Source organism: Mesoplodon mirus (assembly GCF_964341445.2).
Source record: "Mesoplodon mirus genome assembly, chromosome: 6".
NCBI classification, from domain to species: domain Eukaryota; kingdom Metazoa; phylum Chordata; class Mammalia; order Artiodactyla; family Ziphiidae; genus Mesoplodon; species Mesoplodon mirus.
Genome location: NC_138982.1, coordinates 109,346,087 through 109,362,890, shown reverse-complemented (window position 1 = coordinate 109,362,890; position 16,804 = coordinate 109,346,087). Strand labels below are relative to the sequence as shown.

Below are 16,804 nucleotides of genomic sequence, written 5' to 3'. Positions count from 1 at the left end.
TATGGGAAATTCTGCCATGAACTATATCTGCACACAATTTTATGTTCTTGAAAATTTAGTAATGAGGTATTCAAATTGTGGAAACTATGTTAAATTGTCCTTTCTCTTCCCTCATATACTTGAAAAATTATGACTGTGATGCATAATTGCTGTCTAAAGAGAAAGGACAAGAAACTTTGAGTCCTTCAAGTTACATATTCCAGGCAACACACGACGAAGGGGGCAGGGATAAGTCCCTTTCTCATGTCAGTTTAGACTTGGCATGAGGGAGTATACAAGGACTGTCAGAATTCACTCAACTGCTGTGGAAAGCCTGCCAGGTTGCTTCATGCTATTCTTAAAGGAATGAGCAAAAACAGCTCCAGGTCTTTCCCAAGGTTTTATGGAGACTAGCCAGAGTTCTGGGATTCAGAATGGGTTGATGACTTTCTCATCTGTCACTTGAGCTGCCCTGACATTCAGAAACTTTGTACAAGTCCTTCTAGTTGTAAATGTAAAGTCATTAAGTGACTCAATATAGTTTGAAAAAATTAAGTCCTGCCTCATATTACTACCCCCAAAATAATGGCTGGGGGCGTATGAAGGCTTTTCAACTGTATCTATTAGAACAGAGCTCTTCACTAGTTAAGTGTAGATTGCTTCTATTTTTTTTTCCCTCCCCATAAATACTTTGTAATTTTATTAAATGTAGACATTTTCGGATATATGCATATAGGCACTTTAGATGCAGTAGGGAAGAGTTGCTGGTTTAACCTATCACTAGAGATATTTCAGAAATCTCTTTTTATCAAAGTCAAAACTGTTCCCACAGTTATAGCTAACTGAAATGAATATTTAAGATCCCATGTTTTTGAGTGCTGGGTTGCTGGTGGTTTGGCAGCATTTTAAGAAGACTTCTGATGGAAGAAATGTTGGTATCACTACCAATGATTTTTTTAAAGTGTCAATATGCATCTAAAATACTCCAAAATAACACTCATCCTCCTATGAAAGCAAAGTGGGTGGACATGTCCTCCACATTTCCATAACTAACCATCAGTCTCTCCTTGAGGCAAACATAAATCATTTTAAAAATGTATTTCTCTTCCAGAGTTCCTGTAATATTTGTTTGAATTAGATCTCATCATTAAATTCATAATGAAGACAGGTAGTTGGGACTGGGAAGTAAAACTAATACAGTCAGCCCTTGGTATCCATGGGCCGACAGATATCAAAATTTGTGGATGCTCAAGTCCCTTATGTAGAATGGCTTAGTGCACATACCAGCAGATATGGAGGGCTGACTGTAAATTATTTCTGTGGGATAGCTGGGATACAAATTCCCCTTGAAGATACTACAGATGAAGGGAATTTTTCTTCTAATTACACCATTTGCTTCCCGGAGCCTAAATTTGCCTGATGGGATAATGAAGAGGGTAAAGTAAATACACCACTGAAGCTAAGGTCATATATGAATTGAGGAAAATCTTTGATAACATGGATGAGTCTGTGGAAAGTATCCAACTCTTCTCTATCCAATAACCACTGATTTAAATCAAATATACTAATGACTTAAATTTTTACTCTGCCCCACAGAACAATAGGGTTTTGTACAGGAGCTCCATAAATATTTATGTGACAAAATTTCCTTGAATTCCTAATTTATGTAACTTGTAATTTAAAAACCATTCTTCTTTTAAAACATGTATTTCCATTAGTTTAGGTTTGCAAAATGTTTATGTTATGTAGTATATACAGTAAATGTCTTTTATATTGCAAAAAACATTACATTTTTCAGATGTGAAAAATGAATTAGTCCTGCATTGTAAATGGTGGCAAATTTTCTTGTTTGTTGTAATTTCAATGAATAGCTACAGTAAGCTTCCTTGGCAAAACTCAGAATAGCTCATTTGGCTCTGAATGCAAAAACTTCAGTTGGTGTGAAGAGACAAATACTGTATTAAGGAAATGAAATCACAATTTTAAGATTCTGGAAGACAAATACTGGTATCAAGAATTTTCCAGTAGGATGCCAAATATGGTTCAAAATTACTCATGATATAAAAAGGTTTTGCCATGCTAGCAAAAATGATTTAATTATATAATGAAAGTTAAACTTTTTAGAGCTAAATCAAAAGTTTGGAATTATTATAAGCTCAAAAGTAGTTAATTACATCACAAGACTATCAAAATATTAATGGGAAATTTGAGTGAATACAAGTATAATATCTTGTCAACAAAAGGTGAAAATGTTATTGTTCTCTTTGGCCCATCCCTGTAGTCTGGAGACTGTGTTAAAAATTATCTTGACAAAATTATATGATAGCACATACAGACAAAGTTTCCAAGCAGTCAAAGGAAAACACACCTGACAAATTCATTGTAAGAACTAGAATAAGTTAGGAGAAGACAAAATTTGTGATGACCAGAGTCATGTTTTTCAAACAATAAAGGGCTTTATTGTGAAAAACAGATGAGTCTCATTCCAAAAGATGATTGTTGGGCAAATAAGGCAAAGCAACATTATCTAAAGAAGATTGTAGAAATTAGATTTGTTCTTCAAATGAAAAGACCATTCTAGGTATCGTGAATTCCCAATCTATGGAGGGGATAAAGAAGAATTTGGAATCAGTTAATTGTTTGTAGAAGAAATGATTCAGATATTGGTTTAAAGTAGATGAACTTAAATGTCCCTTCTTACACACTGAAGTTCTCTATGTAAAACTTTTTATAAATATGTCTTTACCATCTGGAATGGCTGCCACCCTCATGTTTAATTGGGACAGCCAATCAAATTCCAAGGTCTCTTTTCAGATGGAAATGTTTTTAGTAAATTGAATTTCTTATTTTAACAGAACAGATTCCTGTAGTCCTCATGATTGCAATAAACCTTCTGTGATATTTCTTCTGTTAAAGAGCTAAGTAATTTCAAGATGCTTATCTAATTATCACACTAATCATCTACTGTAAGAAGAGTATAGTTTAATTTGTTGTTGTCAGTATTTACTGAGAACCTATTATGTATAAGGCAGATATAACAAAGATTATCTGAGTTAAGAACAGTGCCATAAAGGTGCAAGAAGAAAAAAAATAAAGAAAAAGGAAGAATGAAATAAAAGAAACAAAGCTTATCTCATCAGAAAATGAAGAAAAGCTTCATGAGGGGATGACAAGGGAGATAATATTTAAAATAAGTATGAGAGATGGAAATTATTTGAATTTGCTGAGACAGAGGAAAAATCCAAGTATAGGAAACAGCTGGAGGAATTGGAAAGGAGGAAAATATAAAGCACATAGTAAGTTGGGACTTCAATAAACTGAGAAACAACTCTGGAGATGTGATTGGAGGATCTCAGATGTGGCTTTGTTAAGGCTTAGACATTTTGTACTTAATTCCACAGGCAAGAAGGAATGATTAAGGGCTTTGAGTAGATGTGCCATAGGATTACCCTTAGAAAGGTTAATTTTATGAATTACGTGACATGGATTAAAAGGGGGGAAAGCCTGTCTTCAGAATAACCAGTTATGAGCTTACTAAAATGATCTAAGAATTTTGAAAAGGTGGTGCTAGTTGGAAAAGAGAAATGTCTTTTTTGTTCTTAAGTCATGTTTGGAAACCCTGGAATGCTCTTGGTTAGAAAAGATGCCACCAGAAGAGCTCTTGTAACCATTTTGGCCACCAGATGTATAGAAACAGACTTTATCTTTTGAAGGATGTGCAGATACTCTTGGTGATAAATGACACCTGATTGGAAACAAAACAATTGCTTCTCTTTGTGATGCTTGATGTGATTGAGTAAATAGCCCCAAGTCTATATTGATCTTGAGAAATAAATATTTATTAAATATTTGAGAGGCTTCACTGGCGTGAAAAAATGATTATGACCACCACTGCAAGTGGTGGATGTGGGCCCATAAATAGAATAGTTAATGTACTTAATATCAAGTGCTGAAAGGGTTTTCATTTTGTCCCTCGTGCATTGAAAGTGTTTTAAACTATAGCATTTGATGGGTCCTGTCACTGTGCGTCTGCCATGACCCCATGGGACCATCATTCTGTTCATCTCTTTCAGTTCATTCTTACTTATAATAATGAATTAAAAGGCAAGCAGAGCCATCCAAGGTTTGGATAAATAAGAAAGAACCATGTAGACTTAAAACTGAGAGTTCAATTGACTGTTCATAGAACTGTTTAAAAACCAGTATGACAACATGTTTTAGGGCTTAATCACAGCATATGGATCAAGGACACAAAACTATTCACGTGGCATGCTTGTTATTCTAAAGCAGTCCTTGGAAACTTTCCTTTCCAAGTCATGAAAAATCTGTTTTCAGACATATCATCAAGTTAATAAAATGAAATTGCATGCATGCCTTACTTTACTCCCATCATTATCCACATTATTAGGAAGTGAGTGTCCTCATCAAGTAGGATTTATTAAAAGCTCACATGCACAAAGTGCTTTCATTTTAAATTCAACTGAGGATTCTCTTACATATTTTATATGCAAATTTTGAAAGTATGTCTATTCTTGAGTTTTTATGACAGTTTTTAGAGTCTGATGTAATTTCTGAATTATTTGCTCCTTATAATTGGGTGTCCATTGTAGCAAACTAGCCAAACTACTTCCATTGCAGACAGCTGCTTGTCTTCTACTAGCTTTTTTTTCTATTTAAAAAATAATTTTAGGGCTTCCCTGGTGGCACAGTGGTTGAGAGTCCGCCTGCCCTTGCAGGGGACATGGGTTCGTGCCCAGGTCCTGGAAGATCCCATATGCTGCGGAGCGGCTGGGCCCGTGAGCCATGGCCACTGAGCCTGTGCGTCCGGAGACTGTGCTCCGCAATGGGAGAGGCCACAGCAGAGAGGGGCCTGCGTATCACAAATAAAATAAAATAAATAAAATAAAAAATTTTAATAGGTGTTACAGTTAATGACACTACAGGATAGTGTGATATGTTTCTGTTACCTGCTAGTCAAAGTGAGAGCCATGGACCACATTTTGAGTAGCATTGGCATCACCTGGAAGCTTGTTAAGATGCAACATCTCAGGCCCTAGCCCAGAGCTACTGAATCTGAAGCTGCATGTTAATTAGATCCCCATGTGATTCATACACCCTGTTGTCCTGTAAGGTTTGAGAAACACCACTATATTTAGTTTGCACTGTAAACTAGTTTGAAATCAAATTATCATAGTCAAGTTTTGTAACAAGAAATAAGTTGGGCGCTCTTCTTTGTGAATATAAAATATAACCGTACGAGTATGGTGAACATTACGTTTTTATTTGTAAGATTGCTGAACCACTCAGGTGAAAGTTATTATACAAATTAATTATTCCTTAAGTGATAGTTCCTGAGTGTAAGTCTAGCACTTTCTCATCCTAATATCCACTGAAACTTTCACCTTTGCAAGGCAATTTTTTAAGTGGTGCCATCTGTTAAAGAAATGCAGTATTCATTCGTCACAAATGAAAGTGGACGGTGTGGGGCAGCCGAAGGAGCACAGGATGGAAGGTGAGAAGAAATGGTTTATAATTTTAACTCTGTTTTGTGTTAGTGATGTTCTGTAAGGCAAACGAAACACTTCAGAGTCTCAGTTTCCTCGTATTTAAAATGAGGAGGAAAGTTTGAACGAGAATGTATCTAATGTTCTCAATTATAAAATTTTAAAAATAATACTCACAGTAAGAGTTTTTATTCATGTCTAATTATAAGCACACATTGAAATCTTGATATTACCGGGGTTTCATGGATATTAATAGGCAAGGGAGTTAAGGTTAAAGATAACGAGTTTTGGGTTCAGACACGCCTGCCATTTACAGAAAGTTGTTTGGCTCTAAGCAATTTATTTTTCATACTTAATATCTCTATGGTGCTGTTGTGAGAATTAAATGAGAGAATATATGTACTGTATCCCCTGTATAGTGCCTTATACATAAAGGTCATTAGTAATTGGCTCTTATAATTACTTTTCATCTTCTATAACTAAATAGTGAAATAGAACAGGTGTATTTATTGATAATGCTTTGGAGGACATTACATTTAGATATGAATGCCCACTGTTCTTCATAACATTGGTATCTACATTATATAAAGGGTTACTAATTTTAAAATGGTTTCACATCCTTGAGGATAATCCAACAGAAAATCAAATATGCCTCTAATTACAAGAGTTTGTAAACTGAATATATTCATCTGATAATGTTCTTGATCCTAGAATAGCTATTTATGATTCTAAGTTATTTGATATTATCAGTTGACTTCTGGTGGCTGCTGAGGGAAGGGCATAAATAAAACGGATAGATCTGTGGTTTGAAATAATGACTGCTCAGTATAATCACCTGTGATGGTTTTAAAAATACCCATGCCCAGGCCATATCTGCAGAGTTTCAGAATAAATTGGTCTGGGGTAATTTTCGGGTATCAGGTTTTTAAAAGATTTTATGTAATTCTAATATGCGACTACATTTGAGACTCTGGAGCAGATAAGCTCTTGAATTCATTGTTGGCAAATGCTATAAATGAACAGAATATATTGACAGATTTCTTAAACATGAAATTCAAGCCCTGCCAACAACTTATATGTCGGTATACTTATTATGCACAAACATGCTCACCCATCAAATTTAAGGCAATACTTGGTAAAATCCAAACAACATTTTCAGTGAAAAAGAAAAACCTCTAAACAACAGCAGGAAAAGTTATTTAAGGATAATTATTAATTAGAAACTCACCACTTTTTGAAATGATTTGTTGTTTTAGGATCTTCCTATTGGTTTATGTATCATTACAGTTCTTCATTTAAAAAAAGCTTTATGCCATTTTCAATCTTACACAAATTTAGGATATGCATCATGACAGTCATAAAAAGTATTAATTAAAAGATTATATTAGGATATTCTAATATTATAAATATTTTCTTTAGTTACTATTTAAATATAGAATCATATTTGCGGTTTGGATTTTTTCTTGATTGTTGACACATCTTACAATGTTTATAACTGCTCAGACTTAAATATTCAAAGTTGAGCAGGATACAGTTGCTTATTTACAAATAAGCAAGACAGAAAATGTACCATAGTTTGATCAAAAGAAAAGCTAGAATAAGACCGTTTTAATATTGTATATTGTGGCCACTGGTGCCTTCTAATAACAAATAATAAAATCAGCTCCTCTATTTCATGATTCACATCTTGTTTCTACAAGACTGATGATTAGCAGGTGTCCTCAATGTGGATCTTTTCAGTACAGTTTTTCTTAGTATATTTGAATTTTCTCCAGAAGTTTTTGTATTTTGTTAATAGTATTTTTACTGGAGGATTTTTCTTCCAAAGTAGATCTTAGGCATTTTTCAAAAGCCTTCTGACTCTTAAGATTTAGATGGACTCAGTCTTAAATTGGTGCTGCAAATGATTCTCATAGAATCTTTGAATGTAATTATCATATTCTGTCTTTGTGTATCTCTCTTTCTATCTCTCCTGTGTGAGTGTGTGTGCAATGCACATGTGTGTAAACTTTGTAAAGAGTAATTATTTGGTTGTAAATTTTATGAAGTGCAAAATGGTTTGTTCAGGTGATTGAACTATTAATCTATTACAGATTTAGCAGAAGAAAAAATAAAGGTAGTTACATAAAAAGAGAATCTTCCTAGACCAACGTGAAGTGAAAAAAAAGGGGGCATTAATATATATGTGCACATGTGACTGTATGAGCGTACAGAGATATGTGGATGTATGTATACACACACATATATGAATCTACTCATAAATGCATATATGCACCCAATTTTGAGATCTTTTGATATGTCCATATTAATGAAGGTTTTTGTTGTTAAAATGGTTTTAAAATTAATATCCTTGTTTCCATCTTATATGTATAGTTAGAATTTTATTCCATTCTTAAATTTTATTAACTTGAATTTTTATATAATATTTAAAGGTAACTATCAAAAACAGGCCTCAGTGCCTGCTCACCTCAGTTAAGTCAGTGCTTCTTTAAGCTGTTCCTTTTGGCTTTTCTGACTCAGTATCTTAGGTCATTCTGAGACAGCCTTCTGCTCCCCATCTTCCCCACTTCTACCTGTTGTCCTGGACATTTGTCATCCTTTTTGACTGCCCAGCGTCTAAAGCCCCATCCTGTATTTGAGAGATACCCCCCCAGACACACACACAGGTCTTGGTCTGGCTGGACCCTTCTTGCAGTGTGATTCAGGCCTACCACAACTTCCCAGTAATTCTGTGGGCAACCCCAGCTTCTCCAAATTCTCTTTCTGTTTATTATCAGTCAAAGTCATGTTTGGTTGCTTACAATTAAGGAACTTAGACAGCTCCTGCTTCTCCTACGTTGACATAAATTCTTCAGCTGTTAGTTCCCCAAACTCTCTGAGCTTCCCATGTCATATTATTTATTACATTCTCCTGGTTATGACATTTTATTGGAATCACCTGCTTATTCTCCCCTAGACTTAGCTCTCTGAAGACAAGAACTAAAGCCATGTAGATGACTGCAGTAGCTCTATTGTGGAACAGAGTGCCTGGCACATAGTAGGCCTTCCACAAATGCCAAATGCATAAACAAGCAGCCACCCAGGAGGGGACCAGAACCACCACAGTAGTTCCACTTGGAGAACCAGTTCACTTGCCAACTTTCTGATAACGTGGCACCATTCCTAGCCTGATTCCAGGAGAAACCAGATTTCCTTTAGGCTTTGGCAAGGAAGAGGATATTCGAGCAGCATCCTGAGTGGGTGGGTGAGATGTTGGCTGCATCCTACAGTGGGTGAGTAATCCCCCAGGCAGCACTTAGCTTTCAACCCTGGCTTATAATACGGTCATCTCCTGAAGCTCCCAGCTTAAAGTGGAAAGTGGCGTTACTCATGGTGTAGAGAAGACAATAAAAAAACATTGAGGTGGGGCCTGACACAATGCAGTGAGTATTCCCTGATGACGATGAGAGCATCTCTGTTCCGACGGCTCACGCACCCGACAGACAGCTCAGTCATGGCAGGGCTTTTGAAGTACACCTCCAAATTAGCTCACCACCCAGCACCTCATTCTCTGGGATGTTGGAAGACATTGCGTTTCTTAGCCTACATACACTAAGCATGGTGAGAGGAAATGCCCCTGAATCAATATCAGAAGGTGATAGAGAGCAGCAGTTATGAATTGAGGCTTTGACGTCCAACAGAGCTGGGCCTGAGTCCTAGCTCTTCTAGTTGCTAACTCTGTGACCCCAAGTGAATTTCTTAACCTCTCTGATTTTTACGTTCCTCATCTGTAAAATGGGTTAAATGATAGTACCTACTACAAGGTCATGAGAAAAGTAAGTCAGACAATCTGTATATAACACTTATCACAGTGCCTGGCTTGTAACCAACACTCAATAGGTGATGGCTGCTGGCGTTGAGAATGTTGTTCTTTTACCACCTTCCTCCAGCAGTTACGTTACTTCCCCATCCTTTCTGTTTTTTTTTTTTTTTTTTTTTTGCGGTACACGGGCCTCAAATTAAAAAAAAGAAAAAAAAATCAAAAACAATTAAAACAACTGCACTTTTGTAAATTCTTTTGGATTCATCTTCAAAGATAAATGGGTTGAGGATATAGAGAACAATTTATTTTTTGTCATTTTTTCCCTTAAATACTGTAATTCATTGATAAAGTATGATAAGAGATTAGGGAGTGGACAAAATAAATCAAATAATAGCTCTATTTGATGACAAATAGAATCATGTGTTTCAGCTCTTATTTTAGATAGGCTGATTATCATCCACAGAAAATAAATTATGAACCTATAAATATATACTTAAAAGGAGAGCCTGGGATAAAAGTCAGTTATTTGCCTTCATATTTAACTAAGATACTTTAATTTCAGTAACTCTCTATTCCAGTCTTTCTGATTTCCTGTGTCACACTCCCAGAGATCCAGATTCAATGTGCATGATACATTTTTGTACTCCTCAGGCTTTTATTGGTGCCAAAAAATAAATATTGGTTTTATTCCTGCTTAAAACATCCTGAAATATGTCCTAATCATAAAAATTAAGAATAAATTTGCTTTGGAGTTATCTTGTGGTAATGAAAGTATTTTGTTTAAAAGCATTTATTTTAAACCTTATATGTTTTTATCCAAATCATTAATCAAAAGTAGCCACCATTTTTGTAATTCCTATTTTCTGAAATTTTATACCAGAGATACAAATCCCAGCCTTTATGTGATAGCCAACAATGTTCATTTTAGTTAATACTGGAATCTCTTTTCATAATGTAAGAATATTTTTAAGAAAAGTAATTCTAAAATTGTAAGTTAAACAAAGGATTATTTTATTTTATTATTTGAAAAATATCTATTAAAATACCTCTTAGGAAAAATAATTTTATCATAATAAATAATAAGTTTGTGAGTGAAGAGAACATCAAATTAAACATGAAATACAATGGAAATTCCACTACATCCTGAACAATACAAGTGTGCTATTGCTGCTATCATTCAACTTTTTTTTTTGGACACTCTAGTTAATGCATGAATACAAAAAAAGATATAAAAGTTTTAACTATTAAAAAGGGGAAGAAAAAGTTTTCATCATTTGCAGATGATATAGCCTCAAAGTTCCAAGAGAATCAATGAACAAACTATTACAATTAATAAGAGAATCTATCAAGGTGGATGGATTCAAGATCAACATCCTCAAAACAATACTGTTACTTTGTATCAATAACAACCAGTTAAAACATAATAGAAGAATAGTCCCATCCAAAATAGCAATACATGAGAATATGTCTAACAAGAAATGCACAAAAAGTTACTGAGCTAAGAATAGTTACTGAAGAACTATTCATCTGTAACAATGATAACAAAGAATCACTATTAAAAATGATAGATTCTTGTTCCCAAAATGTTGTTTTAAAAATTAATATTTCTGGGCTTCCCTGGTGGCACAGTGGTTGAGAGTCTGCCTGCCGATACAGGGGACACGGGTTCATGCCCTGGTCTGGGAAGATCCCACATGCCACAGAGCGACTGGGCCCATGAGCCATGGCCGCTGAGCCTGCACGTCCGGAGTCTGTGCTCTGCAACGGGAGAGGCCACAACAGTGAGAGACCCATTTACCACAAAAAACAAAACAACAACAACAAAAGAAAACAATTAATATTTCTAAGTTAAATTATACTTCCCCACTGAATTTCATAGCAGTATTAGAGATGTATTTTCAACCCTTGAACAACAGGGTTTGAACTGAGCTGGTCCATCTGTAAGCGGATTTTTTTTTCCAATAGTAAATGCCACAGTTCTGCATTATCCCATCCCTGGGGATGTTTGAATCTGCAGATACCAAGCAGATATGGAGGAACTGCCCACATGGAGGCACGACTCTAAATTATTGGAGCATTTCTGACTGCACAGAAGGTCGCCCCAAGCCGCAAGTTGGCAAGGATTCTCTGTAATTTCTACCAGAAACTACACCCCTTCAGCATAGTATGTACTCTTAAAGTTCCTCTTTTAATGAAAAAAAAATACTACCATAAATAAGAGGTTAAAATGCTCATTTCTAGTCATGGACCATGCAAGGGAGGCCATTTTATAAAGAGTTATCCTCAGCATTACAATCCATGCCAGAGATGCATATAAATAGTCTGCATATACCTCAAATAATATATATTATACCAGAACCTCATAGTAATGATACCACTGGCAATAGTAGATGCACAGTCAATATCTGAATATTTAAATAAAGTTGGGATATAATTTATACATTTCTTAAAAAATGGTTCATTTGTCATTAAAGACAAAGCAGGACAGACATCTCACCAAGTTTAGATTATTCCTACCTGGTTTATTTCCTTTAGGTCTATTCAAGGATATATCTGGATAGCAGTAGCTTATAGCTTGTGAACAAGTCATGGTTGATGGTCATGGACAAGCTAACTGAATATGAAGGAGAATTTTAATTATTATCACTAGAGAGGGCTTCATTTACTACTTTATTCTTCCAGTCCAAATACCTCCTACATCTCAGGCACTTTGATGAAGTTGTGAAAAATATAAAGCACAAATAGAATACAAGATACAATACCATTTATTTGTATTTGGTATTCAAATGAAGTAGGTTTTTTGTTGTTATATTTTTTGATTGCTTGTTTGTTGATTTTCTTTACTTTTTGTTGATTTGCTTAGCTGCATAGTTTCTTCACTTCAGAATCTAACAGTACAAGTGACAGCAATACTGTTAAAAATATTTTGGTAGAAATTGTTTTTTTCCTAAGAACACACTATAAGAACAAAAACAACCACCTTTCGAGGAGTAGAGTAGAAAATTCCAGTCCATTACTAAGAGCTTACACACACACACACACACACACACACACACACACACACACGCACGCACGCATGCATGCATGTAGGCAGATCCAGACCCATACTCCCAACACACAACTTGTTTCCAAACTTATAGTCTGTTACTGTTTTAACTAAAGCCTAATTTTTTCAAAGTACTGTAAAATAAATATTGTACAATCAACCTTATGTTTTAATATTTTATCTTTAATTTGGGGGAGAAAGAGCTCAAAAATACTATTTTTGGTAGAGCATTACAGACCTAAGCAAATCAAACAAACAAAAAATACATAAATTAAAAACAGTTTGACAATTTCCCATAATCCTTTTTTGCCATTATTTAATATCACCAGCAATTAAACATGTGTTTAAAAAATTATTTCTGTATGTATTCTTTTTTTTTTTTCCCTTTGGTCAAGATTTATTTCAAGGCCTGAAAACACTGACTAATTGAAAATGGCCCTACTGCAATTTCTTATAATACATAAATACTTTATATATAAAACTTAAAAAAATGTAGACACTATTAACTAACTCCTAAACCACACACTATACGCTTTTCAAAAGCAATAGTTATTTAACAAAATGTAAGGTGACAATATCAAAGAATTTTCACACTTAATGAGGACACAATCAGTCGCAAGCTGCTCAAACACAAATCTTTTTTACACTTTCCATGTTTGTTTTTAACTTTGATTCACAGAACCACTGATAACTGAAGCTTCTTTCAAGTATAGGATTCCTAACATTAAATTACATTTTCTAAGTATTTCTTTAAAGAAGAAATGAAAAAGACACATACTACACTGTTTGCTATAAATTCATACACCAAAGTCAAAACAATCCAACTGAATTTATTCCTGCTTCCCCCTTCTCCAACATTAGCTTTAGATGTTCTTCTAAATGTTATATAAACAGTTTTGTTAAAATCAGTTCTCATTTATGCAGATTAGGGGAAAATGGTTTTATAATGAGTTATCTTTAAAATTATCTTCTAGATAGCACTCTTTAGCCTTAAATTACATTGTTCACACACAACTACAACAGTCTGCATTTGCTCAGGAACATACAGTCACATTAAAAACAAATAACTTTGTATTTCATAGTTTAGTTGGCTCTTAAATAGTTTCCCTAAGGGGGAGAACAAGTATTTTGTGTTGTTTAAGAAACTGGTATATATAAATGAAATGCTAGGTGTTCATTTAAACTTTGAGGAAACCTACAGATGAACATTTGGGTGTTTTTTCTAAAATGCAAGAGATATGCACTTAATCACTGTTCATATAGTGAAGCGATGGGATGGCAGATACAGACACAGATGAAACACTACATTTTGTAAATGTAAAGTTGGATATTCTAAATGGAAGAATTGAAACTGACAATTGTTTACAGGAAACAAAGGTTAAGAAAAATGTTGAAGAATATCTACTCTTAAAAAGAGAGAAGTGTTATACAACACAAAAATGAGAACTAGAGATTTGAAAAACACTCATTTTACTGTTTTAAAAGAAAAACAAAAAAATAATAGGGAGAGAGTCTAGACCAATTAGAACTGAGGCAGCTGTAACAAAAATGGAACACAGTACAATGATTTGAGCCCTTAAAGGAAAGGACTAACTAAAATGAAATTTCATAAGTCTTCATGTCTGTAATAATATATAAATGCACAAAATATCAAAATTACGAAGTCTGGATTTTTCCCCTTAGGTTTGTAATAAACTGTCAAACCTCTGCTTAATATAGTTATTTTTATGAGCCTTCTGATTAGCAGAGCATGCTATACAGGTACATGCATGCTAGAATTTTACCATGAGAATTAATAGTTCTCATCTCAAACCAGTGACTTGCCTGTTACCCATATTTATATATATTTCTTTTCCATTATAAAACACTTAAGACCTTTCTATGGTATATTTTAATCAACATATTACATAAAAAAGAATCTTGATTTTTAAAATGAACCTTTTTAGTACTGTAACATGATGGGTTTAATTGAACAGTTGGAACATATTACGGTAACTACATTGTACTGTTTAATTCACAGCTGTAGGAAAATGTTTGATTTTTAAAACATAACCAAGATGAGACTGTAAAGTTATGAGCAGTAAAATATTAGAAAACAGTGAATGAATAAATAAGATGCTTTTCCTTCAGTGGCCATTCATTATTTTGCTTTTAGGAACCCGGAAGAAATTGTCTTCTTTGAGTTTCAAATGTTCTGGTAAATCTAGTAGTTTCTTAGCTTCCTCAATATCACCTTGAATGGCTGAAATAAGTGACTCTAAAGAATCAAAGTTCTTTTCTGGTCTGAGGTAGCCGACAATGGCCACGTTGAGAATTTCCCCATAGAAGTCCTCTTTGAAAGTATGCATGATATGAGTTTCCATGGACTTTTTTGTATTCTTGTAATATGGGTTCCATCCTATGCTCACCACTATCTTATGGACGTCTCCACTTCCAACACTGGCCCAACCATAATATATGCCAGTGGATACATCAGCTGGAAGATTATCTACTACTTGTTCAGGAAAGTTAGCTGTAGGGATGCCCAGCTGCTTGGAGCCGTGACCGAAGCCCCACACCACCTGGCCGTGGCAGAAGTACGGCAGGTGCCTCATGACGCCGTCCGCTCGGGGTGCGGGCTGCGGTCCAGTACGCACGTCTGGCGGAGCCGCTGTCGAGGCGGTGCCCGGACGCCCCGGACCAGCCGGGGGACGCGGGCGGGAGCTCCGCAGGCCGGCCGGCTGGGCGAGCGCACAGGCGTATAACTGGCCGAGCGGCGCGGACGACACGCCACGGCGAGACGCTCACGCCACTGACCGAACAGCTCTGTATGTATTCTTATCCTAAGTGACTTTAAATAAATAGGAAATATTCCATTTAAAATAAAGGGAAAATGCTTAATCAATAAAAGCCAAATAATAATTTTAAATTGTCATTTAGGTTTTAAGTAATTTTTATTTTCATTTAAAAGTTCTTAATTATTTAAAAAGCTCATGAAGAGTGATTTAATGGGATAATAAATTATGAATTATTATAAAGGATACAAATGCACTAATTTAATATTTGAAGCTTTGAAAATATATAAATATAGCATTCTCTTATTTTTCTTTCAGTTTTTGAATACTGAACTCAGAACTTTAGGTTAAATGTGACAACTGTGGGGGATTTCTATAACATGAAAATTCAGAAAATTCTCATCCCCAATGGCAATTATACTTGTATTCATTGTGGAATTATTTTAAAATTAAATCTCAACCTACAACTAATATCAGAAGTAGAAGTTATTTAAATATATATTCATTTTTGCTCTAATTTGGTTTACTGTTGGACTGTTGGTTACTATAGACTATATTGATTTAAATTGAAGCTTCATTTAGGAATTGAAGTTTCTAAAAACTCAACTTTTTAAATCTTCTGATAAGTGAATAAATCACAGGAGTTTGAATAAGTAACACAGTATTCAGGAACCTCTTGGTAATGTGATTTAAACTCCAAATATATTTACAAGCATAAACTACAATTAACTTTAATATTGCACTACTAAATAATGTTCAATTTTCTAATGTAACTTTGATATTAATCAAAATTCAAACTTTAAATTTTCTTACATACCTTCTAAAGTAAAGCTAAGTTACCTCTGAGTCATAGAAACATATGATATTTCATATCATATTATATCAGAAATATAATACTATTTATACTATAATACTATATATAATACTATACTATAATACTATATACTATATACTATATACTATAATACTATACTATACTATATATACTATACTATAATATATATATATATATATATATATATATATATATATATAATACTATACTATAATACTATAATATAATACTATAATACTATTTCCATTTTTGATGGAAATTTAATCTTCTTGATTTAATCTTCTTGATTAATAATTTAAATGATTTTCTAAATGTCTTGATTTAAGTCAAATTCACTCTAACTGGGGATATATGTTTTCCAAATTTAATCTCTGGTGACCCAAAGAAACAAAATCAAAGAAAAGGTTTTAGTGTGATAATCAGCATTGGAGCATATTTTAGAATTACAGAGCTAATGCCATGTACTAAATAGTCAAAGGCACATATGAGATGAAAAAGTCTTACTGACTACTCAACTTGTGTATTTTTAAACATCCAAGTATTTGGATCATAGAACAAGATAAGGTTATGACATTTGAATCAGGTTAGAATGAAAGAAAAGAGAACTAATAGTGGTACAAACTTTCAGTGGGCTCTCTTATTTTAGTTGGCTTTAAAAAGAAATTAATCAGGTGCCTTTGGGACAAAGGGAATTGTATTTGAAGTGGACTATTTTATTAATATTTTGAAATGGAATAAAGATTTTTTTAAACTAGTCAATTATCTGAAAATGAGAACAGGACTTCCACCTTGACAAGCAGAATGTCTTAAAATAAATACTGGGGGTGTATTAAAACTCATTAGAAAATGCATGGAAAAAATTTC

General features: G+C 34.2%; 2 protein-coding genes across 8 annotated transcripts in view; one reads left to right on the top strand and one right to left on the bottom strand.

Moving 5' to 3' along the window:
• Window positions 1-16,804, top strand: part of CADM2 (cell adhesion molecule 2) — a gene marked incomplete at both ends in the record, with an annotated part of 1,063,002 nt that overhangs the window by 89,191 nt on the left and 957,007 nt on the right. The window lies entirely within an intron of this gene.
• LOC309806717 (riboflavin kinase-like) lies at window positions 14,388-14,925 on the bottom strand (the record flags this gene model as incomplete). The annotated part of the gene is made up of 1 exon (XM_082625667.1): window positions 14,388-14,925. The coding sequence occupies one exon, from the start codon at window positions 14,923-14,925 to the stop codon at window positions 14,458-14,460; it is 468 nt and encodes a 155-aa protein (XP_082481793.1). The 3' UTR covers window positions 14,388-14,457.